The 27,030-nt window shown below is 48.2% G+C and overlaps 1 protein-coding gene across 2 annotated transcripts; it reads left to right on the forward strand.

Moving 5' to 3' along the window:
* Positions 1 to 1,447: 1,447 nt before the first annotated feature.
* On the forward strand, positions 1,448 to 25,995 carry LOC145338047 (signaling threshold-regulating transmembrane adapter 1-like). 2 transcript variants are annotated; one of them, XM_080182821.1, is made up of 6 exons: positions 1,448 to 7,548; positions 8,356 to 8,472; positions 9,475 to 9,511; positions 12,850 to 12,917; positions 15,845 to 15,894; positions 24,807 to 25,995. In XM_080182821.1, the coding sequence occupies exons 1-6, from the start codon at positions 7,515 to 7,517 to the stop codon at positions 25,107 to 25,109; spliced, it is 609 nt and encodes a 202-aa protein (XP_080038947.1). In that variant the 5' UTR covers positions 1,448 to 7,514; the 3' UTR covers positions 25,110 to 25,995. The 2 variants fall into 2 exon arrangements, with proteins under 2 accessions (XP_080038947.1, XP_080038949.1); XM_080182823.1 differs by having other exon boundaries at positions 12,856 to 12,917.
* Positions 25,996 to 27,030: the final 1,035 nt, after the last annotated feature.

The following is a 27,030-nucleotide window of genomic DNA, read 5'->3' on the forward strand; positions in this document are numbered from 1 at the left end:
AGAGGAGGAGGAACTATTCGCAGGGGGTGGTGAATGTGTGGAACTCACTGTCCCAGAGCACAGTGGAGTCTGAATCATTGAACAGATTCAAGAAGGAGATAAACATATTTCTAATAAAAAAGAGATAAGGGGATATAGGGAACAGGTGGGGAAGTGGATCTAAGACCAGGAAGAGATCAGCTATGATCTGATTGAATGGCGGAACAGGCTGGAAGGGCTGGATCTGCTGACTTCTGCTCCTAATTCCTATGTTCCTATCATGAAGGTCTGGGACAGAGTCAAGATGGGGAGAAACAGTTCCCATTGGTGGAAGGATCGGGAAGCAGAGGGGGACACGAATTGGAGGCAATTGGGGAGATGAGAGACGGAGACATGAGGAGAAAGTTTTTCACACAGTCGTTTCGAATCCAGAAGGGGCTGCCCGAGAGCATGATGGAGACAGGTTCAATTGAGGTTCTTAAAAAAGGGAATCAGTTCACTATCTGAAAAGGAAGAAAAGGCAAGTGATGGGGAGAATGCATGGCCTGTTCATAGAGCCGTGTAGACATACTGGCCTGAACGGCCTCCCTCCGTACTGGTTTTTCCTGAGTCTGACTAAATGCTCACTCCTGCAGACAGCAGCTGAGGGATCAATTCCCCGTCTGACACATGTTTCGAGCTCAGAGTCAGGGAAGGAGAACATAGGAGGCCATTCAGCCCTTCAAGCCTGCCCAACCCCTCCCTCCTGTTCCCACCCACCTTGATCATAAACCTAACTCACAATCCTTACCTTCACCTCCATCTCCCTTGAAACCTTAGGATGACAAATATCTCTCAGTCTCAACCTCATGGTTTTAAAACGAGCAACTCTCCCAGCAACGATTACTATCTGGAAGGGAGAGCTCTAAACAGGGGAGGCAATGGCTGAGTGGTATTATCGCTAGACTATTAATCCAGAAACTCAGCTAACATTCTGGGGACCCAGGTTCGAATCCCACCACGGCAGATGATGGAATTTGAATTCATTAAAAAGTCTGGAATTAAGAATCTACTGATGATCTACATTGTCGGAAAAACCCATCTGGTTCCTTTAGGGAAGGAAATCTGCCGTCCTTACCCGGTCTGGCCTACATGTGACTCCAGAGCCACAGCAACGTGGTTCACTCTCAACTGCCCTCCATAAATGCTGGCCACCTGCAATGCCCAATGAATGAATAAAAAGAAACTCAAACCACCCTGTGTTGGTAGAAGTGATTCCCCTCAAAGCCTGCCTTCTCACTGTTAGAGTTTGTTCACCCTCCTAGTCCCTGACCCAGATGCCCCTTAAATGTTGTTAATGTTCCTGCTTCCACCCCCTCCTCTGGCAGCGCGTTCCAGGCACCCACCCCTCTCTGTGTGAGAAACTTCCCCCCGCACATCTCCCTTAAACTCTCCCCCTCTCACCTTGAACCTGTGCCCCCCCCCCCCGTGTAATTGACACTTCCACCCTGGGGGAAAAGCCTCTGACTATCCACCCTGTCTGTGCCTCTCATCATTTTGTAGACCAGGTCCCCCCTCAGCCTCCGTCTTTCCAGTGAAAACAATCCTAGTTTATTCAGCCTCTCCTCATACCCAATACCCTCGAGACCAGACAACATCCTGGTGAACCTTCTTTACACTGTCTCCAAAACTTACCCATCCTTCTGGTAGTGAGGTGCCCAGAACTGCACACAATACTCCAAATGTGCAGTGCTGCCCCCTCAGAAGGGACACATGCCTTACTGAAAGTCTCCCTGCAAAACCCAGTATGCAAGCTCACCAACAGCTCCCCCCACAATTATCGCACTCAGCTCCCTCATGCCCCATGCCCTGCACGCTTAATTCCTGCGGTTATGAATGCTACCAGCTCGGGCAATGCGGCAGCGCTGTGTGGTGCATAGCAAGATCCCATCTGCAATCGTTAACAAGGTGGCGTCCACTCATAACCCATACTGGCTTGTTGAAAGAGTGGTCGCACTCAGTCCCAGTTTCTCCCTCCCCCAGACATTTTTGCACCAAGTGTAGCACAGTGGTTAGCCATGCTAAATTGCCCCTTAGTATCCAAGATATGCAAGGTTTGTGGGTTGGCCGTGCTAAATTGTCCCTTCGTATCCAAAGATGTGCAGGTTAGATGGATTGGCCATGCTTAATTGTCCTTCAGTGCCCCGGGATATTCTGTGTCTGTAACCCTCAAACATCCTTACACTCTTTAACCTCGAGCCTCTGTACAAGTCCGTCTTGAAGTTATCAATGGATTCAGCAGGTGACTTTGCTTGAGATCAAACCTGTCAGGTCCTAGGTGGAAACATTTCTCCCACTCTCAATCCTTTCACAATAATATCAAATCTATGATCTCTGGTTGTGAATCCAATGCCCTGACAGAGGGAACGAGTGGGGTGAGGCAGGACAGAGCAGTGGATACCTGCCTGTATTAAAACATTTCATCTCCAGTGAGACAGAATCTAATCATTGCCCTTTCAATGGCATTTCCATCAGTGAACCCCCCCAGTATCAATATCCTGGGGGTTACCATTGACCAGAAACTGAACTGGGACCTGGCCACATAAACACAGTGGCTCCCAGAGCAGGTCAGAGACTGGGAATCCTGTGGAGAGTAACTCAGCTCCTGACTCCCCCCAAAGCCTGTCCACCATCTACAAGGACACAAGTCAGGAGTGTGATGGAATACTCCCCACTTGCCTGGATGGGTGCAGCTCCAAACAACACTCGAGAAGCTCGACACCATCCAGGACAAAGCAGCCCCGCTCGATCGACACGCTAACCACAAACACTCACTCCCTCCACCCCCGACACACAGTGACAGCCGTGTGTACCATCTACAAGATGCACTGCAGCGACTCACCGAGGCTCCTTAGGCAGCACCTTCCAAATGCACCACTACTTCCATCTAGGACAAGGGTAGCAGATACCTGGGAACACCCCCCACCTGCAAGTTGCCCTACAAACCATTCATCATCCTGATCTGGAAATATATCAGCTGTTTCTTCAGAGTCGCTGGGTCAAAATCCTGGAATTTCCTCCCTAACAGCACTGTAGGTGTAGCTACACACATGGGAATGCAACGGGTTCAAGAAGGCAGTTCACCCACTAATTTCTGAAGGGGTAATTAGGGATAAGTGCTGGGCCTGGCCTGTGATACTCACCACTGCACGGTAGTAGGTGCAGTGCTGCTACTATTTGTCGCCCCACTCAAACTGTGCATGTGGTTGACTGTTGTGTGCCAGGCAGAGGCGCACTGAGGTGGAGATACACTCTGCCAATGGCCGAGGGCAGCCTCACCTATGCCCTGTGTTCCAGGCATGGTTTTTTTTCAAAAACCATAAACCACCATGTCACCCTTCTGTACACCGTCCACCAGCGACCAAGAGGTTCCCAGCCTCTTTCAAACTGCTTTGTTACCTTCTCTTGAGGAAGGCTGAACAGCAGATTCTTGCAGCAACTCTTTAAGCCACAGTGTGTTTCTTTTTCAGAAATGCTTCCAGAAAGATCTTACTCTTTGAAAATGAATTATTTTCTGTGATAAAAATGTTTCTGATGATACAAACACAAGAAGACAATTCAAATTCTCATTATTCCTTTCCCCACGACAATACCTCTAATTAGAGACTTACAAGATAATGAAGGGGATGGATAGGGTAGAGGTAGAGAGATTCTTCCCGCTCAGAAAGGACAGCAGGACTAGAGGGCACAGCCTCAAAATAAAGGGGGGGGGGTGCAGTTTAGAACGGAGTTGAGGAGGAATTTCTTCACTCAAAGGGTGGTGAATCTCTGGAATTCTCTGCCCGTTGAAGTGGTGGAGGCTACCTCGCTAAATATTTTTAAGTCATGGGTAGATAGGTTTCTGACAGACAGGGGAATTAAGGGTTATGGGGAGAAAGCGGGAAAGTGGAACTGAGCCACTTCAGATCAGACATGATCTTATTGAATGGCGGGGCAGGCTCGAAGGGCTAGATGGCCTACTCCTGCTCCTATTTCTTATGTTCTCATGTTCTTATACCTCTCCAGACACGTAAACCAGTGAAGAGTTACCACCAGCTGGACACAAAGATTTCTCGTCTAGAGCTAACACAGTAGCAAATGGTTTTCTTCCAGCGAATTCTTGAGCATTCCCGCAATGGTTCTCACCCATCTTGTATCTCTCTCTAAGACACTGACAAACCATCACTCTAAGCTCTCTGTTCCTTCAACCGCAGAACAACTGCATTGTTTATTGAAAGCGGCATCACAGGTCGACAGTGCGGTGAAGAAAGCATTTAGCACACTGGCCTTCCTCAGTCAGGGCACTGAGTATCGGAGTTGGGTCATTATTGTCCAAGTCCTTGGTGAGGCCAAGCTTGGGGTACTGTATACAGTTTTGGTCCCACTGTTATTGGAAAGACACTGATAAACTGGACAGAGTGCGGAGAAGATTTCCGAGGATGTGGCCAGGACCACTGGGGCCTGAGTTATAGCGAGAGGTTGGCCAGGCTGGGGCTTTATTCCTTGCAGTGTAGGAGAATGAGGGGTGACATTACTGAGGTGGATTAACTCACGAGGGACAGAGATAGGATGAACGCACAGAGTCTTTTTCCCAGGGAAGGGGAATGGAAAACTAGAGGGCAGTGGTTAAAGGTGAGAGGGGAAAGATTTCAAAGGGACACGAGGGGTAACCTCTTCACACAGAGGAATATGTCTCTGGAAGATGGGGTGGTGTTGGGGCATTGGGGGGAGACAGTGGGGAGGGCAGTGGTTGTGGGGGTGGGGGTGGGTGTGTGCAAATTTTTAGTCCTGAGGCACTTGCTATCCTGAGCCAGCATTTTCCAGCGCCATCCCACAACTCCTCATGGTGCATTTTCCAGCAGGGGGGAATCTCGTCATTGGTCAAGGGCATAATCTTCCATACTCAGCAATGTCAGTGGCCATTTGTGTTCCTTGCCGGCTAGGGAAGCTGCCATGATGGGATGTGGTGGAATGGAGCGGGGGGATGCAGTTTGCCCTTGATGTGATCAGAAGATCCTCACCAGTGTAAGGGCTGGAAAATCCTGGGCCATGGTGCACAGCTAGGTCTGATGGGCTGATTGGACTCTGCCTGTTTCGTATGTCCATAAAACCACACCACAGCCAGTGATCAAGTGCAATTGGCCTTGAGGAGGGAGAAAAGCCCATAAAACCATTGGACTGGGAATTCCACAGCAACTCCACAGGTTTTGCAAATCATTAGGAATGGAACATTAGCCTTCAGGGAATGGAATATTCAAGACAGGAAGTCAAAGGTGTGCAGGTTAGGTGGATTGGCCGTGCTAAATTGCCCCTTAGTGTCCAAAGATGTGCAGGTTAGGTGGATTGGCCATGCTAAATTGCCCCTTAGTGTCCAAAAATACAATAAGTAGTCTCACAACACAGGATAAGGTCCAACAGGTTTATTTGGTAGCACAAGATTTCGGAGCATTGCCCCTTCATCAGGTGAGTGGCCCTTACTGCCCAAAGACATGTGGGTTAGGAGAATTAGTGGGGTAAATATGTGGAGGTGCAGAAAGAGGGCCTGGCCCACCACACTCAGAGCGATTCTTTGCCAGCGAGTCAGTACAGACTCGATGGGCCGAATGGCCTCCCTCTGCACTGGAGGGATTCCATGATTCTAAGACTTGTTAGAGCTTTACAGGGCCTTGGAGAAATCACATTTGGAATAAGGTGTACAGTTGTAGCCCTATCACCTAGGGAAGGAGAAACTTGGAAGGAGCTCAGAGGAGGTTCTCTGGGCTGAGTGCTGGGATGAGGGGGATTTAGTCCCATGGGGAAAGGTTGGAATGGGTCAGAGTCTGTACCCATTAGGGTTTAGAGGAATGAGAAGTGATCTGATTAAAACCCATTGGATTCTGAGAGGGTGAGGCTTGGGAATAAATACTGAGGGAATGCTTCCCCTCCCTCCTACCCGCCACATCAGGAGGAATCTAGAACCGAGGAGGGAGGCAGACATTGTTTCAGAATAAGGGGCACTCCCATTGAAGACGGAGACATAGAGGAATTCCTTCTCTCAAAGAGTGGTCAGTCTATGGAAATCCCCCCGCCCTCTACAGGGGGCAGCGGCTTATTGAATATATACAAGGATGAGTTAGACAGATTTCTGATCGACAAACGGGTGGGGTGGGGGGGAACTGAGGGCTATGGAGTCGAAGCAGCCCCAATCTTATCGAATGGCCCAGTAGGTTTAAGGGGCCTAGTCCTGCTCCAATTTCCTCATGTTTGATCTTTCATTTTTGCGACGTGGGGAGGAGTGAGTGTGGCTGGCAACGGGTGGCAATTAACAGGCCTTCCCCTTGAGCTGACCTGTTCCCCTGGGTAACAGGCTGGAGCTGGAGCCCCTCCCCCTCGAGGTGCCGAGGACCAGGCCGCACGTGGGGGTGGTGTACAACCGGGAACTGAGGAGGCTTCCAACAATGCCTGAGCCAGGCCGACCAATGGCATTTACCCCCCTCCCCCTCCCCCCACTATCCCCAAATCTCAATCCAAGGTGCCGGAAGGTTCTACTGAGAAAGACTTTGAAGCTTGTCACTTTGTTCCAGCTGCCGCGTGCAGGAGGGGGAGGCAGCCTGTGGTTTCCTGTTCCACCGATGTAACATTGCTCACCCGCCAAGTGTCATGCTCCAGTTAAGCAACTTTCTCAAACAATTCTTGACTGGCTCATCTCTCTAACTTCACCAATTACTTGGAAAAGGATTTTTTTTTGGTGGCATCCATTCCACGCCCTGACATTTTGTTTTTGTGAGGGTCCAGGATCCTCAGCGGGATGGGAGAGCAGGTACAACAGGAAGTGGTAGATGGTTTTTGCACCCCAGATACTTGCCTCATGTCTCTCTTGTGGTGAGGCCGTACTTTCCGAAACGTTAAACCATCACCTGCTCCTCTGAGAGAGTGAGCGGGAGAGAGCAAGAACAAGAGAGACAGAGAGAGCGACAGAGAGACAGAGAAAGGGGCGTTGTTAGCACATAGGTGGGGAAGCAAGAGAGACAGAGACGGGAAGGGCATCGGAGGGAGAGAACGGCATCCGCACTCAAAGCGAGAGAGACGCAGTACAAAGAGAGAGGAGAGGCGGACAGAGAGACAGAGAGAGGGGGAGAGATAGAGATCAGGAGGAGTAAGACAGACAGAGAGGTGGGGTAGCCAAACAGCGATCGACAGTGAGGGATAAAGAGCAGGACGTTTGGACAGGTACAGGTCAGAGAGGAGGGTAGGCAGCTGTATCTGAAGAAGGCCTGGCGCACCGAGAGAAGGGGACTGTGATATTCAAGACGAAGAGAGCTAAAAGACCCACAGTGTGGGAGAGACAGAAGGGACTGGTCTCCACCATCCAGATGGGAGGGCCCCGTATGACACGGTAATCATCCCAAGTCAGTCAAGCACCACCTCCCCACAACCTGGCGAGAGGCTCGAGGAAGGGTTACCCTGGACAGAGCTACAAACCCAGCCCGCATCAGAGACGGAGAGAGAGGGGCTGTCACAAGGGCAAAGACAGGGAAATGGTTGATGATCAGCATGATCAGGTCTGCAGCGGTAAGAGATGGCAACTGCCTTAATCCTTCGGGTAGAAAGAGAAAGAAATGGGACCCTTCTAAACAGCAGAGTTGGGTTTGGAAGGTGCTGCCTAAGGAGTCTTGGTGATTTGCTGCAGTGCATCTTGTAGATGGTACACACGGCAGCTACAATGCATTGGTGATGGAGGGGAAAATGTTTGTGGTTAGTGTGTCGATCGAGCGGGGGCTGCTTTGTCCTGGATGGTGTCGAGCTTCTCAAGTGTTTTGGGAGTTGCACCCCTCCAGGCAAGTGGGGAGTATTCCATCACACTCCCAACTGTGTCCTTGTGCATGATGAACAGGCTTTGGGGAGGAGTCAGGAGGTGAGTTCCTCTCTGCAGGATTCCCAGCCTCTGACCTGCTCTGGTAAAGTTTATTTATTAGTGTCACAAGTAAGGCTTACATTAACACTGCAATGAAGTTACTTTGAAAATCCCCCAGTTGCCACACTCGGCACCTGTTCAGGTAACACTGAGGGAGAATTTAGCACAGCCAATACACCCTAACCAGCATGTCTTTCAGACTGTGGGAGGAAACCGGAGCCCCCAGAGGAAACCCACACAGACATGGGGAGAATGTGCAGACTCCACACAGTCAGTGATCCAAGCCGGGAATCGAACCCAGCAGCAGGGCTAACCACTGTGCCATCACATTGACTGGTTGCCAGTCTGTTGAATGGTAACCCATTCAGGATGTGGGGAAATTGAACGATGGCGATGTGAAGAGGGAGACGGTTAAATTCTCTGCTGTGGGAGATTGTTAACTCTGAATTGTGTTGCTATTGCAGGGTTTCAGGACTGGTGCTGCAGTACCTCGATGTGGCTCATCTTCGGGGCAACAGGGTTTGTGCTGTTACTGTCCCTGACATGTAACATTCTCTGCTGTACTCGGAATTACAGGAAAGGTAACGTGCCCCACCCCCACCACAACCACAGAGCTTCGGGGACAGAGCAGGCTTTGGGGAGAGGGGCGAGGAGGGGGGTGAGTCCACTGTATTTGGGCTCACGTCGGTTCAGTAACGGGACCCAGAGGCGAGGGCTGGTCAAACCCTGACTGCGGGGTTCAGCAGATCAGCATTGGTCAATTATCTTGGCAGGCGAGTCTTCACACTGTCAACTGCAGAACTTGGGCTAAAACACTCCCCCTGGGGGACAAAAGTTCTTAGGTTCATGCCCCAACACAAAGGATAATTTCCAAACAAACTCATGTAATGCAATCCTGAGGGAGCGCCGCACTGTGGGAGGGTCAGTGCTGAGGGAGAAGGCAGACATAGGGAGAACGTGCAGACGCCATACAGGCACTGACCCCAGGCTGGAATTGAGCCCAGGTCCCTGGCGTTATGATGCAGCAATGCTAACCACTGTGCCACCGCGAAGGAAGACATGAATAATGTCCCAGAAGTTCCAAGAGGAACAAATTTCAGGGAGGAGCTGAAGGAAATCAATATCAGTCAAAAAATGGTTTTGGGTAAACCTTTTAGAACTGAGGTGAGGAGAAATTTCTTCACCCAGAGGGTGGGGAATGTGTGGAATTCACTCCCACAGAAAGTAGTTGAGGCCAAAACGTTGTGTGATTTCAGGAAGAAATGAGATATCGCTCTTGGGGCTAAAGGGATTGAGGGATATGGGGGGGGATCAGGATATTGAATTTGATGATCAGCCGTGATCAAAATGAATGTTGGAGCAGCTCGAGGGGCCGAATGGCCTCCTGCTTCTAGTTTCTATATTTGTATGAGTCTCAGAGCAGACGTAAATGGCACTACTGTCACACTATCACTGATACAAATAGAAATTCTGCTGGTAAGAAATGGTTCATAACTTGAAGTTAAATTGATTGCAATAGTCTGTCCACCTGGGGTCTGTGACTGATCAGTAACATGAATTTCATTTTCCTCCTCCTCACCCAGACCAATCCTCAAAGTTCCTACCTCGATTCCGGAGAAGGTAAGCTTAAAAACAACTTTTTGATTGGATTTATTATTGTTACATGTATTGTGATACAGTGAAATGTATCGTTTCTTGCACACCATACAGACAAAGCATACCGTTCATAGAGTACAAACAGAAGAAGGGTTTACAGCATGGAAACAGGCTCCTTGTCCATGCTTCCCAGTTTTCACCACTAAGCTAGTCCTAAATGCCCACGTTTGGCCCATATCCCTCTATACCCATCTTACTTATGTAACTGTCCAAATGCTTTTTAAAAGACAAAATTATACCTGCATCTACTACTACCTCTGGCAGCTTATTCCAGAACTCACCACCCTCTAGTGAAAACATTGCCTCTCTGGACCTTTTTGTATCTCTCCCCTCTCACCTTAAATCTATGCCCTTCATTATTTTACAGATCTCTATAAGATCACCCCTCAGCCTCCTACACTCCAGAGAAAAAAGTCCCAGTCTATCCAGCCTCTCCTTATAACTCAATCCATCAAGTCCCGGTAGCATCCTAGTAAACCTTTTCTGCACTCTTTCTAGTTTAATAAAAGAGATAGTGCAAAATGTAGTGTTACAGTCATAGCTAGAGTAGAGAAAGATCAACTCAGTACAAGGTAGGTCCATTGAAAAGTCTGACAGCAGCAGGGAAGAAGCTATTCTTGAGTCGGTTGGTATGTGACCTGAGACTTTTGTATCTTTTTCCCGACGGAAGAAGGTGGAAGAGAGAACGTTTGGGGTGCATGGGGTCCTTGATTATGCTGGCTGCTTTTCCCCGAGGCAGCGGGAAGTGTAGACAGAGTCAATGGATGGGAGGCTGGTTTGTGTGATGGATTGGGTTTCATTCACGACCTTTTGTAGCTTCTTGTGGTCTTGGACAGAGCAAGAGCCCAGACCAAGCTGTGATACAACCAGAAAGAATGCTTTCTATGGGGCATCTGTAAAAGTTGGTGAGAGTTGTATCTGACATGCCAAATTTCTTTAGCCTCCTGAGAAAGTAGAGGTGTTAGTGGGCTTTCTTAACTATAACATCAACGTGGAGGGATCAGGACAGGTTGCTGGTGATCTTGACACCTAAAAACTTGAAGCTCTCGACGATTCCACTTTAGCCCCATTAATGTAGACAGGTGCATGTTCTCCACTACACTTCTGAGGTCGATGACAATCTCCTTCGTTTTGCTGACATTGAAGGAGAGGCTGGGGCATTCCATGACCAACTTGCAGCATCTGATATCAATTAGATTTTGTTTTCATCCATTAACAACCTCAATGTATAAAAATCTCACGGTGTTAAAATCATTGACCCATGCGTAGATCCGAATTAGGGGCAGGAATACGCCACTCGGCCCCTTGAGCTCTGCTCCCCATTCGATAAGATCGCAGCTTGAGCTGATTGTCCCTTCAGCTTCACATTCCCGCTGACCCCCCGATCACCTCTCCCCCCTTGTTAATCCAGAATCTGTTCACCTCCACCTTAAAAAAATATTCCCAGACTCTGCATCCACACTGCCTTCTGAGGAAGAGTTCCAGATACTCAGCACTTATCTCCCTCTTATTTTTAAACAATGTCCCTCCCTAGTTCCAGATTCCCCCACAATAGGAAACATGCTCTCCACATCCACCATGTCAATCTTCTATGGTCCAATCGAGTTGCTTCTCACTCTTTCAAACTCCAGTGGAACAAACCGGGCCTCTCCAACCTCTCCTCATCCGACAATCTGCCCACTTCTGGCGATAGGTTGGCAAACCTGCCAGTGCTTGCCATTTGTGGGTCAAAATTCCAGACTCCCAAACCCTTTGGAGGATTTGAGTGCAGGGATAGGGATGTTTTGCTGCAATTGTACAGGGCATTGGTGAGGCCACACCTGGAGTATTGTGTACAGTTTTGGTCTCTTTATCTGAGGAAGGATGTCCTTGCTACAGAGGGAGCACAGTGAAGGTTTACCAGGCTGATTCCTAGGATGGCAGGTCTGTCATATGAGGAGAGACTAAGTCGGTTAGGATTATATTCATTTTGGTAGGACAAACTTGAATGCAGATTACAGGGTCAATGGCAGGGTTCTGAGGAATGTGGAGGAACAGAGTGATCTTGGGGTTCATATCCACAGATCTCTGAAGGTTGCCACTCAAGTGGATAGAGCCGTGAAGAAGGCTCATAGTGTGTTAGCGTTTATTAACAGGGGATTTGAGTTTAAGAGCCGTGGGGTTATGCTGCAACTATACAGGACCTTGGTGAGACCACATTTGGAATATTGTGTTCAGTTCTGGTCACCTCACTACAAGAAGGATGTGGAAGCATTGGAGAGAGTGCAGAGGAGATTTACCAGGATGCTGCCTGGTTTGGAGGGTAGGTCTTATAAGGAAAGATTGAGGGAGCTGGGGCTTTTCTCTTTAGAGCAGAGGAGGATGAGAGGTGACTTAATAGAGGTTTATAAGATGATGAGGGGGATTGGTAGAGTGGGCATGCAGACACAATTTCCTCAGATGGTGTAGCTGTTACTAGGGGGCGTAACTATAAGGTTCATGGTGGGAGATATAGGAGGGATGTCCGAGGTAGATTCTTCACTCAGAGAGTGGTTGGGGTGTGGAATACACTGCCTGCTGTGATAGTGGAGTCGGACACTTTAGGAACTTTCAAGCGGTTATTGGATAGGCGCATGGAGCACTCCAGAATGATAGGGAGTGGGATAGACTGATCTTGGGTTCGGACAGAGCTCGGCACAACATCGAGGGGCCGAACGGCCTGTACTGTGCTGTAATGTTCTATGTTCTATATTCACTGGAGTTTAGAAGAGCGAGAGGGGATCTGATAGAAACTTATAAAATTCTAACAGAGTTAGACAGGGTAGATTCAGAAAGAATGTTCCCGATGGTGGGGAGAGTCCAGAACTAGGGGTCGTGGTTTGAGGATAAGGGGGAAACCTTTTAGAACTGAGGTGAGGAGAAATTTCTTCACCCAGAGGGTGGGGAATGTGTGGAACTCACTCCCACAGAAAGTAGTTGAGGCCAAAACGTTGTGTGATTTCAGGAAGAAATTAGATATCGCTCTTGGGGCTAAAGGGATTGAGGGATATGGGGGAAGGGGGAGATCAGGATTTTGAATTTGACGTTCAGGCATGAGCATAATGAATGGTGGAGCAGGCTGAAAGGGCTGAATGGCCTCGTCCTGCTCCAGTTTCTATGTTTCAGTCCCCCTTGTCCTAGACTCCTCCCCCACTCCAGATGTGCTCTATGTCTCACGTGAGTTGGGTCGATGGACTGTGCCTGTCTTGGATTTGTGAGATTGATTCGTTTCCATCTGACGGGCTGGTGGTTTTGTCCATCTAACCTCGTTCACTCTGTCACAGCTTTAGTTTCAGATCAAAAGAAGTGGAGGACAGTCCTGTTTATGGAAATATCAACTACATTTACACCGGTGAGTGATTTAGCTTCCTGTTCACACCTGTAGTGTCACACCTCAGTACTGAGTGAGAGATGCACTAGCCCTAAGGCTGTTGATCCCGTAACTAATCCGACACCATCACTAATTCCATTTAAATCGATCTAATGTTTCCTGGACAAAGACATGGTACAATTGTTTGTATAACAAGTGCACATGCCCACTTGCATTCGCACACATATATACTGACACACACACACTGTCACATATACACTGACGCACACTCACACACACACACATATACACTGATGCACACACATGCACACACACTCACAACCACACACACACAGAAACACACTCACACATGAAGAACAAAGAAAATTACAGCACAGGCACAGGCCCTTCAGCCCTCCAAGTCCGCACTGACCATGCTGCCCGACTGAACTGAAACCCCCTACCCTTGCGGGGACCATATCCCTCTATTCCCATTCTATTCATGGATTTGTCCAGATGCCCCTTAAAACTCACTACCATATCCACTTCCACTACCTCCCCCGGCAGCGAGTTCCAGGCACCCACCACCCTCTGTGTAAAAATCTGCCTCGTACATCTCCTTTAAACCTTGTCCCTCGCACCTTAAACCTGTGCCCCCTAGTATTGACTCTTCCACCCTGGGAAAAAGCTTCTGACTATCCATTCTGTCCATGCCTCTCATAATCTTGTAGACTTCTATCAGGTCTCCCCTCAACCTCCATCACTCCAGTGAGAACAAACCAAGCTTCTTCAACCTCTCTTCATGGCTAATGCCCTCCATACCAGGCAACATCCTGGTAAATCTTTTCCGTATCCTCTCCAAAGCCTCCACATCCTTCTGGTAGTGTGGCGACAGAATTGAACACTATATTCCAAGTGTGGCCTAACCAAGGTTCTATAAAGCTGCAACATGACTTGCCAATTTTTAAACTCAATACCCCGGCCGATGAAGGCAAGCGTGCCGCACGCCTTCTCGACTGCCTTCTCCACCTGCATTGGCACTTTGAGTGACCTGTGTACCTGTACAACCAGATCCCTTTGCCTATCAGTACTCTTAAGGGTTCTGCCATTTACTGTATATTTCCTATCTGTATTAGACCTTCCAAAATACCTCACTTTTGTCTGGATTAAACTCCATCTGTCATCTCTCCGCCCAAGTCTCCAACTGATCTATATCCTGCTGTATCCTCTGATGGTCCTCATCGCTATCTGCAAATCCACCAACATTTGTGTCGTCCGCAAACTTACTAATCAATCCAGTTACACTTTCCTCCAAATCATTTATATATATTACAAACAGCGAAGGTCCCAGCACTGATCCCTGAGGAACACCACTTGTCACAGCCCGCCATTCAGAAACACACCCTTCCACTGCTACCCTCTGTCTTCTATGACCGAGCCAGTTTTGTATCCACCTTGCCAGCTCACCTCTGATCCCATGCGACTTCACCTTCTGCACCAGTCTGCCATGAGAGACCTTGTCAAAGGCCTTACTGAAGTCCATGTAGACAACATCCACTGCTCTACCCTCATCAATCATCTTCGTCACTTCCTTGAAAAACTCAATCAAGTTAATGAGACACGACCTCCCCTTCACAAAACCATGTTGCCCCTCACTAATACGTCCACTTATTTCCAAGTGGGAATAAATCCTGTCTCGAAGGATCCTCTCCAATAATTTCCCTGCACTGATATAAGGCCCACTGGCCTGTAATTACCTGGATTATTCTTGCTACTCTTCTTAAATAAAGGAACAACATTGGCTATTCTACAATCCTCTGGGACCTTCCGTGTAAACACAGTAAAAAGTCTGACAACACCAGGTTTTAGTCCAACCGATTTATTTGATAGTAAACTCACTAGCTTTCGAGGGGTTTCCCTCTTCTTCAGGTGAATGGAGGATTCTGGCCTCAGAGCAAATAAAGCACAGACAGTTTACAGATTACTGATTAGAATGCGAATCTTTACACCTAACCTGTTCAGGTTAGGTGTAAAGCATATCAAATAAATCGGTTGGACTAAAACCTGGCGTTGTCAGACTTTTTACTGTGTTTACCCCAGTCCAACGCCGGCATATCCACATCATCACCTTCCCTGTAGCCAGTGAGGATACAAAGATTTCTCTCAAGGCCCCAGCAATTTCCTCCTTTGCCTCTCTCAGTATTCTGGGGTATATCCCATCAGGCTGTAAGGACTTACCTACTTTAATGTTTCTCAAGAACCCCAATACCCCCTCTTTTTTCATCTCAACATGACTCAAACTATCTACACATTCCTTCCCAGACTCATCATCAACCAAGTCCTTCTCTTTGGTGAATACTGACTGAAAGTACTCATTTAATATCTCGCCCATTTCTTCTGGCTCCAGATTCCCTCCCCATCCTTGAGTGGGTCAACCCTGTCCCTGGCTACACTGTTGCTCTTTATATATGTATAAAAAGGCTTGGGATTTTCCTTAATCCTGCTGGCCAATGATATTTTGTTTGCTTTTAGCCCTTCTTACTCTTTGCTTAAGTTTCTTTCTACTTTCCTTGTATTCACACTTGCTTTGTGTGTTCCCAGCCTCCTACCTTTGACAAATGCTTCCTTTTCCTCTTTGACTAGGCTCACAATATTCTCGTTATCCAAGTTCCCTTCATCCTTACAGGACTCTCACTCACTCACTCACACTCTCACACATATATACTCACACTTCCATTCACACTCACATTCATGCACACAAACACACACACTCTCACTCACTCACACACAAACTCTCATCCAATCTTCAATCTCCCAGTATTCACAGGTGCTATTACACATCAATCCATCACTTCCTGTACCGTTATTACCTACCCAACGCTCTGCTGGCTGCGTCATTTTAAAACACCTTCATCCCTGTGACATCACAGCCCTTGACTTACTCAGATTCACCCATTGTCTCTCCTCAGGGGTTGAGCAGGGTGACGGGCAGTCGCTGGAACCTGAAACAGGACAGAAGGTTGGTATCGACGCCAAGTTGGGAATCCCTGTTCACCTTGACAATAGGCAGTCTCAGTGTGAGGTTTGGGAAGGGGTGCAATGGCATGTGGGATCTTGCTTTGTGGGAGAGGGCTGCCTGTTAGTCTGCATGAAGCAGCTGGTTGTGATTTAGTACCATTCAGAGCATGGCACTCCACAAGCCACACAAGATGGACTTCTCCACAAGCATCCAGTCCAGGCCCTCTGCTGCCTGAAGGGATAGCTTGCTGCTCCTTCATTCCACTCAACTGACAAAGGAGCAGCGGACCGAAAGCTAGTGGCTTTTGCTCACCGCATAAACCTGTTGGACTTTAACCTGGTGTTGTGAGACCTCTGATAGTGTTTACCCCAGTCCAACGTCAGCATCTCCACAGCCTGAAGGGATTATCAGTGCCTGGCACGTGTGGCACAGATGTTATTTATCATTAATTGGCTGCAGCCCTGAGTAGTATCTGGCTCTTGGACACAGACTGCTTCCAAACAGGACATAATTCCATCTGAGCATTTTGCCATTTCTAAAGCCAACTGATGCAGAGTTTTTTAAATTCATTTGTGGGACACGAGGGAAAGCAAAGTGGCACAAGGGGCGGTATCCTTGGTGCTGTGAGGCAGCAGTGCTAACCATTGTGTCGCCTCTTATGTCCTCATGCCGCCCCTTGTGCCACTTTGCTTTCCCTCGTGTCCCACAAATGAATTTAAAAAAACTCTGCATCAGTTGGCTTTAGAAATGGCAAAATGCTCAGATGGAATTATGTCCTGTTTGGAAGCAGTCTGTGTCCAAGAGCCAGATACTACTCAGGGCTGCAGCCAATTAATGATAAATAACATCTGTGCCACACGTGCCAGGCACTGATAATCCCTTCAGGCTGTGGAGATGCTGACGTTGGACTGGGGTAAACACAATCAGAGGTCTCACAACACCAGGTTAAAGTTCAATTCCCAGCTTGGGTCACTGTCTGCACATTCTCCCCGTGTCTGCATGGGTTTCCTCCAGGTGCTCCAGTTTCCTCCTACAGTTCAAAATGAGCAAGTTAGGTGGATTGGCCATGCTAAATTGCCCCTTAATGTCAGAGGGATTAGCAGGGTAAATACATGGGGTTGTGAGGGTATGGCCTGAGTGGGATTGTGGTTGGTGCAGACTCGATGGGCTGAATGGCCTCCTGCTACACTGTTGGATTTTATGATGCTACGACACAGGCATCACTGGCTAGCCAGCATTTATTGCTCATCCCTAATTGCCCTTGGAGAGTCAACCACATTGCTGTGGCTCTGGAGTCACATGTAGGCCAGACCAGGTAAGGATGACAGATTTCCTCCTTAAAGGACATTAGTGAATCAGATGGGTTTTCCGATAATCGACAGTAGGATTCATGGTCATCAGTAGATTCTTAATTCCAGATATATTTATTCAATTCAAATTCCATCATCCGCCGTGGTGGGATTCGAATCCGGGTCCCCAGAACGTGAGCTGAGTTTCTGGACTAATAGTCCAGTGATTCTACCACAAGGCCTTCACCTCCCCTTAGAGTTGCAGATTATGGTCATTTATGATCACTCTCTCCCATCTGGGGGACAAAGAACAAAGAAAAGTACAGCACAAGAACAGGCCCTTCAGTCCTCCAAGACTGCGCCAATCATGATGCCCTAACTAAACTAAAAAAATCTTCTGCCGTCACTCATAAGAACATAAGAACTCAGAGCAGGAGTAGGCTATCTGGTCCCTCGAGCCTGCTCCGCCATTCAATAAGATCATGGCTGATCATTTTGTGGACTCAGCTCCCCTTACCCGCCTGCTCACCGTAACCCTTAATTCCTTTACTGTTCAAAAATGTATCTATCCTTGCCTTAAAAACATTCAATGAGGTTCTATGTTCTATGAAGTAGCCTCAACTGCTTCACTGGGCAGGGAGTTCCTCAGATTCACAACCCTTTGTGTGAAGAAGTTCCTCCTCGACTCAGTCCTAAATCTGCTCCCCCTTATTTTGAGGCTATTCCCCCTAATTCTAGTTTCACCCGCCAGTGGAAACAACTTCCCTGCTTCTTTCTTATCAATTCCACTCATAATCTTATATGTTTCTATAAGATCTCCCCTCATTCTTCTGAATTCCAATGAGTGTAACCCCAGACTACTCAGTCTCTCCTCGTAAGCCAACCCTCTCAACTCTGGAATCAACCTAGAGAATCTCCTCTGCACCCCCTCCAGTGCCAGTATATCCTTAGTTAAGTAAGGTGACCAAAACTGTACACAGTACTCCAGGTGTGGCCTCACCAGCACCTTATACAGCTGCAACATAATCTCGCTGTTTTTAAACTCCATCCCTCTAGCAATGAAGGACAAAATTCCATTTGCTGCCTTAATTACCTGCTGCACCTGCAAACCAACTCCTTGAGATTCCTGCACAAGGACACCCAGATCCCTCTGCACAGCAGCATGCTGCAAATTTTTACCATTTAAATAATAGTCCATCTTGCTGTTATTCCTACCAAAATGGATGACCTCACATTTACAAACATTGTATTCCATCTGCCAGACCCTCGCCCACTCACTTAGATTGTCTGTATACCTTTGCAGACTTTCAGTGTCCTCTGCACATTTTGCTCTTCCACCCATCTTAGTGTCATCTGCGAATTTTGACACACTACACCTTGTCCCCAACTCCAAATCATCTATGTAAATCGTAAACAATTGCAGTCCCAACACTGATCCCTGAGGCACTAGTCACTGATCACCAACCAGAAAAACACCCATTTACCCCTACTCTTTGCTTTCTGTTAGTTAACCAATCCTCTATCCATGCTAATACATTACCCGTAACACTGTGCACCTTTATCTTCTGTAGCAGTCTTTGGTGCGGCACTTTGTCCAGCGCCTTCTGGAAATCCAGATACACCACATCCACAGGTTCCCCACTGTCCACTGCACATGTAATGTTCTCATGTCTGCATGGGTTTCCTCCAGGGGCTCCGGTTTCCTCCCATAGTCCAAAAGACTTGCTGGTTAGGATGCATTGGCCATGCTAAATTCTCCTCATGTACCTGAACAGGCGTTGGTGTGTGGCGTTGGAGTGTGGCAACTAGGGAATTTTCACAGTAATTTCATTGCAGTATTAATGTAAGCCTACTTATGACACTAATAAATAAACTTTAAACTTCTGTGCCCAAAAGGATGTCTGTAAAACTCTGTGGGGCATGGTTCACAAGAGAATTTTCTGCTGAAAACAAGTCAAACAGGAAACTGGGGTTTCATTTATTTATGCTTGCAAGTTCGGGGCGATGAACACTGAAGCCGTCAAAATATCTACCAGGCTCACTGCTGGAAAGTGATCTCCCCAGGACTTGCTGGAAATGTGAGAGTGGGTGGAGGGACTGAATCTCCCTCTCTCCCGCTTTCTTCCACGTGGAATTTACGAAGCTGGTTTCTGTGCGTTAACTGAACTGTGATGTTTACACTGTCTCCCCTGTTGGTTCACAAACTTCCTCAGCTTGCCGCATTTCCTGTCCCTGACCTATATTACACACTGCAGTCGCTGAGTATGCTGGCAGCGGGAATTCAGCAAGGGAGGCAAGCGTCACTTGGGTTCATGGTGCCCAGTGGCGCCCGCTTGCTGTAATCTTCCTTTGACCCAACAGGCTAGCCAAGACAGTCCTTCCCAATTCTATACGACCATAAGACATAGGAGCAGAATTAGGCCACTCAGCCCATCGAGTCTGCTCCACCATTCAATCAGGGCTGATATTTTTCTCATCCCCATTCTCCTGCCTTTTCCCCATAACCTCTGATCCCCTTATTAATCAAGGGGTTATCCAGTGACCACTGCTGGACTCTGGGTCTGAATTGCACTGCAGCAAAGACACCTACTGCATATGCGTGCCAAGCTTGACCATGTGAACATGACCATACTGGATCCATGCTGGCAGTGTTTGATGGGGACAGTGTAAAGGGAGCTTCAGTTTGTATCTAACCCCGTGCTGTACCCCGTCCTGCGAGTGTTTGATGGGGACAATGTAGAGGGGGCTTTATTCTGTAATATAACCCCGTGCTGTACCTGTCCTGGGAGTGTTTGATGGGGACAGTGTAAAGGGAGCTTCGCTTTGTATCTAACCCCGTGCTGTACATGTCCTGGGAGTGATTGATGGGGACAGTGTAGAGGGAGCTTTACTCTGTATCTAACCCCGTGATGTAACTGTCCTGGGAGTGTTTGATGGGGACAGTGCAGAGGGAGCTTTGCTCTGTATCTAACCCTGTGCTGTACCTGACCTGGGAGTGTTTGATGGGGGACAGTGTAGAGGGAGCTTTACTCTGTATCTAACCCCGTGCTGTACCTGTCCTGGGAGTGTTTGATGGGGGGACAGTGTAGAGGGAGCTTTACTCTGTATCTAACCCCGTGCTGTACCTGTCCTGGGAGTGTTTGATGGGGGGACAGTGTAGAGGGAGCTTACTCTGTATCTAACCCCGTGCTGTACCTGTCCTGGGAGTGTTTGATGGGGGACAGTGTAGCGGGAGCTTTAGTCTGTATCTAACCCCGTGCTGTACCTGTGCTGGGAGTGTTTAATGGGGACAGTGTAGAGGGAGCTTTACTCTGTACCGAGCAGCATGTCAGAATTTATAAGGGGTACATGAGAATGTGTCAGGATTTCCAGGGGCTCCTCAGGGAGTATGTCAGTATTTACAGCAGGGGGTTCCCAGAGGTAGTATTTCAGTATTTACAGGGGGTTCCTGGGGAGTGTGTCAGTATTTACAGGGGGTCCCTGAGAAGTGTGTCAGTATGTACAGGGCAGTCATAGAACATAGAACATAGAACATCACAGCGCAGAACAGGCCCTTCGGCCCACGATGTTGCGCCGACCAGTTAAAAAACAATGACCCTCTAACCTAAACCAATCCCTTTCCAACCATAAACCTATCCACGGCTCTCTTAAACGCCCCCAAACTAGGCGCATTTACAACTGCAGCAGGCAGGGCATTCCAATCCCTCACCACCCTCTGGGTAAAGAACCTACCCCTGACATCCGTCCTATAACTACCACCCCTTAATTTAAAGCCATGCCCCCTCGTGCTAGCTTTCTCCATCCGAGGAAAAAGGCTATCACTGTCCACCCTATCTAAACCTCTTATCATCTTACGTGTTTCAAAAAGATCCCCTCTTAGCCGCCTTCTTTCTAGCGAAAACAACCCCAAATCCCTCAGTCTCTCCTCATAGGACCTCCCCTCCATACCAGGCAACATCCTGGTAAACCTCCTCTGCACCCTCTCCAAAGCCTCCACATCCTTCCTATAATGTGGGGACCAGAACTGCACACAGTACTCCAAGTGTGGCCGCACCAGAGTTGTGTACAGTTGCAACATGACGCTGCGACTCCTAAATTCAATCCCCCTACCAATAAATGCCAAGACACCGTATGCCTTCCTAACAACCTTATCTACTTGATTCCCAACTTTCAGGGATCTATGTACACATACACCTAGATCCCTCTGTTCATCCACACTATTCAGAGTCCTCCCGTTAGCCCTATACTCGACACATCTGTTATTCCTACCCAAGTGAATTACCTCACACTTCTCCGCATTAAACTCCATCCGCCACCTCTCGGCCCAGCTCTGCAACCTGTCTAAGTCTCCCTGCAAACTATGACACCCTTCCTCACAATCTACCACACCTCCGACTTTGGTGTCATCAGCAAATTTACTAATCCACCCAACTATACCCTCATCCAGATCATTAATAAAAATTACAAACAGCAGTGGCCCCAAAACAGATCCCTGAGGCACACCACTCGTAACTGAACTCCATGACGAATACTTACCATCAACCACCACCCTCTGTCTCCTATCTGCTAGCCAATTCCTGATCCAATTTCCTAGATTACCCCCAATCCCATACATCTGCATTTTCTGCAGAAGCCTTCCATGGTGAACCTTATCAAACGCCTTACTAAAATCATATATACCACGTCAACTGCCTTACCCCCATCCACCTCTTTGGTCACTTTCTCAAAAAACTCAATAAGGTTAGTAAGGCACGACCTACCCTTCACAAAACCGTGCTGACTATCTCCATTCAATTCATTACTCTCCAAATAACTATAAATCCTATCCCTAATAATTTTTTCTAAAACCTTGCCCACAACAGAAGTAAGACTCACCGGTCTATAATTCCCAGGGAAGTCTCTGTTCCCCTTCTTAAACAATGGGACAACATTCGCTATCCTCCAATCTTCCGGAACTATACCTGAGACCAACGACGACCTGAAGATCAGAGCCAGAGGCTCTGCAATCACCTCTCTTGCCTCCCAGAGAATCCTAGGGTAAATCCCGTCCGGCCCAGGGGACTTATCTATTTTCAAACCCTCAAGAATATCCAGCACATTCCCCTTATCAACTGCAATACTGTCTAGTTTGCACCCCTGCAACCCAGTGTTCTCCTCAGCTACATTTATGTCCCCCTGCGTGAACACCGAAGAGAAATATTGGTTCAATGCCTCTCCAATCTCTTCCGGTTCTACACACAACTTCCCTCTGCTGTCTGTAACTGGCCCTAATCTTGCCCTAACCAACCTTCTGTTCTTAACATACCTATAGAACGCCTTAGGATTCTCCTTAATCCTATCAGCCAAAGTCTTCTCATGTCCTCTTTTAGCCCTTCTTAACTCACTCTTCAACTCCCTCCTAGCCAATCTAAAGCTTTCTAGTGCACTACCTGAGCCCTCAAGTCTCATCCGAACATAAGCCTCCTTTTTCTTTTTAACCAACGAATCAACTTTTTTAGTGCACCATGGTTCCCTAGCTCGACCAATTCCTCCTTGCCTGACAGGGACATACCTATCAAGGACTCGCAGTAGCTGCTCCTTGAAAAAACTCCACATTTCGGATGTTCCCAGTCCCTGTAGTCTCCTAGTCCAACCTATGCTTCCTAATTCTCTCCTAATAGCCTCATAATTACCCTTCCCCCAGCTAAAACTACTGACCCGAGGTTCATGCCTATCCCTTTCCATCACTAAGGTGAACGTAACCGAATTGTGGTCACTATCACCAAAATGCACACCAACTTCCAAGTCTAGCACCTGGTCTGGCTCATTTCCCAGCACCAAATCCAATATAGCCTCACCTCTAGTTGGCCTATCTACATACTGAGTCAAAAAACCTTCCTGCACGCTTTGTACAAAAACTGACCCCTCTAACGAGCTAGAGCTATAGCAATTCCAATCAATATTAGTAAAGTTAAAGTCCCCCATAATAATTACCCTATTACTTTCACTCCTAACCAGGATCGTCTCTGCAATCCTTTCCTCAACCTCTCTAGAACTTTTAGGAGGTCTATAAAAGACTCCCAACAGGGTGACCTCTCCTCTCCTATTTCTAATCTCCGCCCATACTACCTTAACAGACAAGTCCTCATCAAACTTCCTCTGGCGCAGTCCCTGGGAGTGTGCCAGTATTTACATGGGGTCCCCAGGGAGTGTGCCAGTATTTACATGGGGTCCCCAGGGACTGTGTCAGTATTTACAGGTGGGACTCGGGAAGTGTGTCAGTATTTACAGGGGGTTCCCGGGGAGTGTGTCAGTATTTACAGGGGATCCCTGGGGAGTGTGTTGGTATTTACAGGGGGGTCCGCGGGGAGTGTGTCAGTATTTACAGGGGGTTCCCCGGGGAGTGTGTCAGTATTCACAGGGGGTACCTGGAGGGAGTGCAGAGGAGGTTTACTAGGCTGATACTGCAGTTGAGGGGGTTGAGCTATGAGGAGAGGCTGAATAAACTAGGCTTGTACTCGTTAGAGTTTAGAAGAATGAGGGGAGATCTCATTGAGACGTATAAGATGATGAATGGGATGGATAGGATAGAGGTGGAGAGACTCTTCCCGCTCAGAAAGGATAGTAGGACTAGGGGGGCACAGCCTCAAGATAAAGGGGGGGCGGGTTAGAACGGAGTTGAGGAGGAACTTCTTCACTCAAAGGGTGGTGAACCTCTGGAATTCTCTGCCCGTTGAAGTGGTGGAGGCTACCTCGCTAAATATTTTTAAGACGCGGGTTGATGGGTTTTTGATAAGAGAGGGGATTAAGGGTTATGGGGAGAGGGCGGGAATGTGGAACTGAGCCACGACAGATCAGCCATGATCTTACTGAATGGCGGGGCAGGCTCGAAGGGCTAGATGGCCTACTCCTGCTCCTATTTCTTATGAGTGTGTCAGTATTTACAGGGGGTTCCCCGGGGAGTGTGTTAGTATTTACAGGGCCTCCCCTGGGGAGTGTGTCAGTATCTACAGGGGGTTCCCCGGGGAGTGTGTCAGTATTTACAGGGGGTCCCCAGGGAGTGTGTCAGTATTTACAGGAACTCCCCAGGGAGCGTGCCAGTATTTACAGGGGGTCCCCGGGGAGTGTGTCAGTATTTACAGGAACTCCCCAGGAGTGTGTCAGTATTTACAGGGACTCCCCTGGGAGTGTGCCAGTATTTACATGGGGTCCCCAGGGTGTGTGTCAGTATTTAAAGGGGGTCCCCCCAGGGAGTGTGTCAGTATTTACACGTGGGACTCGGGAAGCGTGTCAGTGTTACAGGGTGTCCCCAGGGAGTGTGTCGGTATTTATTGGGGGTCGCCGGGGAGTGTGTCAGTATTTACAGGGACTCCCCAGGGAGTGGGTCAGTATTTAAAGGGGGTCCCCCTGGGGAGTGTGTCAGTATTTACACGTGGGACTCGGGAAGTGTGTCAGTATTTACAGGGGGTTCCCCGGGGAGCGTGTCAGTATTTAAAGGGGGTTCCCCGGGGAGTGTGTCAGTATTTACAGGGGGTTCCCTAGACAGTGTGTCAGTATTTACAGGGGTTTCTCTGGGAGAATGTCAATATTTACAGGGGATCCTTGAGTAATGTGTCAGGGCTCTCACTCTCTCTCTTCCCATAGGGCATCATGCCACAGCAGATGTGTTATGCTAAGCTCGATCTGGCATCTTCCCAGGACCACCGAGGCAGGAGGTTGACCAAGACACAGTACGCTGAGACCCTGGACATGTTGAAGAAAAGTCGGGCAGACAGGAAAGCTCAGCAAGCGGTCCCTGCCAGCGACTCCCTAAGCAGGACTCTGCCCAACTTCCTGGAGAGTGGGAATCTGGAGCCATCCGAACTTTATGCCTCGGTGCGTATGGGCAAAGCAGAGGGCAAAGCGCAGCACCTGGAGTATGTTAACAAGGAAAGCCTGAAAATCTAACCAATCCCATCGCCATCACACTGCATCATGGACCGATATTTACCTCAGTCACAATCTCCTTCTAATACACCCCAATATTACTCTCCTGATGGGAATACATGACCCAAATCCAGCGGCTCCGCATGCCTGCGCAAAATCCAAACATGAATCTTGCCGACTGTTATAGTGAGAAAGACAGCAGCTAATTTACACACAGCAAGATTCCACGAGCAGCAATGGCTCGTTTCAACAGTGTTACTCATGGAGTAAACACTGTTTCTGTATCTACTGGATCCCAGTCCCAACACCATGGCGTCAACACCTGAGAAAATAGCATTGTTTGCGCAATGTTCATTTGAGCTTCTTTTTCTGTTTTATAATGACATAGGCAGGCTATTCCTCCATTAGATATTGGCCCCCATACTCTCGAAACCCAGGTCCAGATTAAGAGTGGGGGCAAATTTCCATTGTGTGAATAACCCGGACAGCCCACTCACTGTTCCCCATGAAATCACACACTGCAGACGGAGCTTTACTCTGTATCTAACCCTGTGCTGTAGCTGACCTGGGAGTGTTTGATGGGGGGACAGTGTAGAGGGAGCTTTACTCTGTGTCTAACCCCGTGCTGTACCTGTCCTGGGAGTGTTTGATGGGGACTGTGCTTACGCTGTAATTGAGTAGGTACTGGAAGTGGATAACAGCTGGGCTGCCTCAAGTGAACAAATGCAAAGATTCAAGCAGATTAATTGTAGCTCTGTGAAGACCTGACTCAATGTTAAGAATGAATGTATATGCTTGTGCTTAGTAACTCTGTATAGCCAGTGATTTGTGCATTGTGTAGTATCATGCTTCCATTTTCCAACATGTAAGGAATTAATTTTTAATAAAACATCAACTTAAGACTGAATTAACTTTTGGAACATGGTCCCCACCATAACCTGATCTCACTGGGGGACAGGGATTGGGGACTTGGGTCTGGGTCAGGGCAGAGACGGCAAATGCTATCGTGTGATTTCTCTGATCACTGGATGAAGCTTTGGTCCAATCACTGGGAAGCAGCGTTTGGGAAGACTGACTTTGTGTTTGAAGGGTTCTCTCCACCCACAGACTGCTGGAGAAGTTTCACCCCCACTTCCTGCCTCTATTTATTAGACATTTGCACTGTTTGTTTCTGGTTGGGGGGAGGGGGTGGGGCCTGGTGGCGGCATCGGCAGTCTGCGGGACAAAGAGAGCTGTTGTCCTTCTTTGAAAAGCTCCCCAACTCCAATGAGATCCTGTGTTTAAGCAGAAATATTCGGGGGGGAATGGGGAGAAGAGTAGCAGCACAAAGGCCAGGGAATATTGCAACCTTTCCCCCTGCAGTGGGTAGACAACCCCCCTCCCCTGGAGAGAGAGTACACTTTCACCATCAGTGTTCCTGATGGTGCGATGTCTGTCACCAGGACAATCCTTCATGGGATTGAGGGAGAGGGAAATCCTGAAAAGGGATTCCCTCGGGTGCCTCTTGATTCATGGGGACTGCAGTGTAGTGGCAATGTCACTGAGCTATGAATCCAGAGACCAGGCTAATGCTCTGGTGTCTTGGGTTCAAATCCCGGTAATGGCAACTGATGAAATTTAAAATCAATTAATTCAATCTCAAATCGAAAGCTGGTGACAGTGATCATGAAACTACCATTGATTGTGGTAAAAATCCATCTGGATCACTCATGCCCTTTCAGGAAATCTGCTATCCTTACCCGGTCTGGCCTACACGAAACGCCAGACCCCACACAGTAATGTGGTTGACTCTTAACTGCCCCTCTGGAATGACCCTAATGAGATACTCAGTTCACGGGGGTGTTAGCGATGGGCAACAAATGCTGGCCATGCCCAGACACACCCCACAGCTTGTTAAACAATTAAAAAACAGGACAACACTTACAACATTGCAACAGCCAGC

The sequence above is a fragment of the Carcharhinus amblyrhynchos genome, unplaced genomic scaffold, assembly GCF_965287045.1.
Source record: "Carcharhinus amblyrhynchos unplaced genomic scaffold, sCarAmb.v2.hapA scaffold_90, whole genome shotgun sequence".
NCBI lineage: Eukaryota > Metazoa > Chordata > Chondrichthyes > Carcharhiniformes > Carcharhinidae > Carcharhinus > Carcharhinus amblyrhynchos.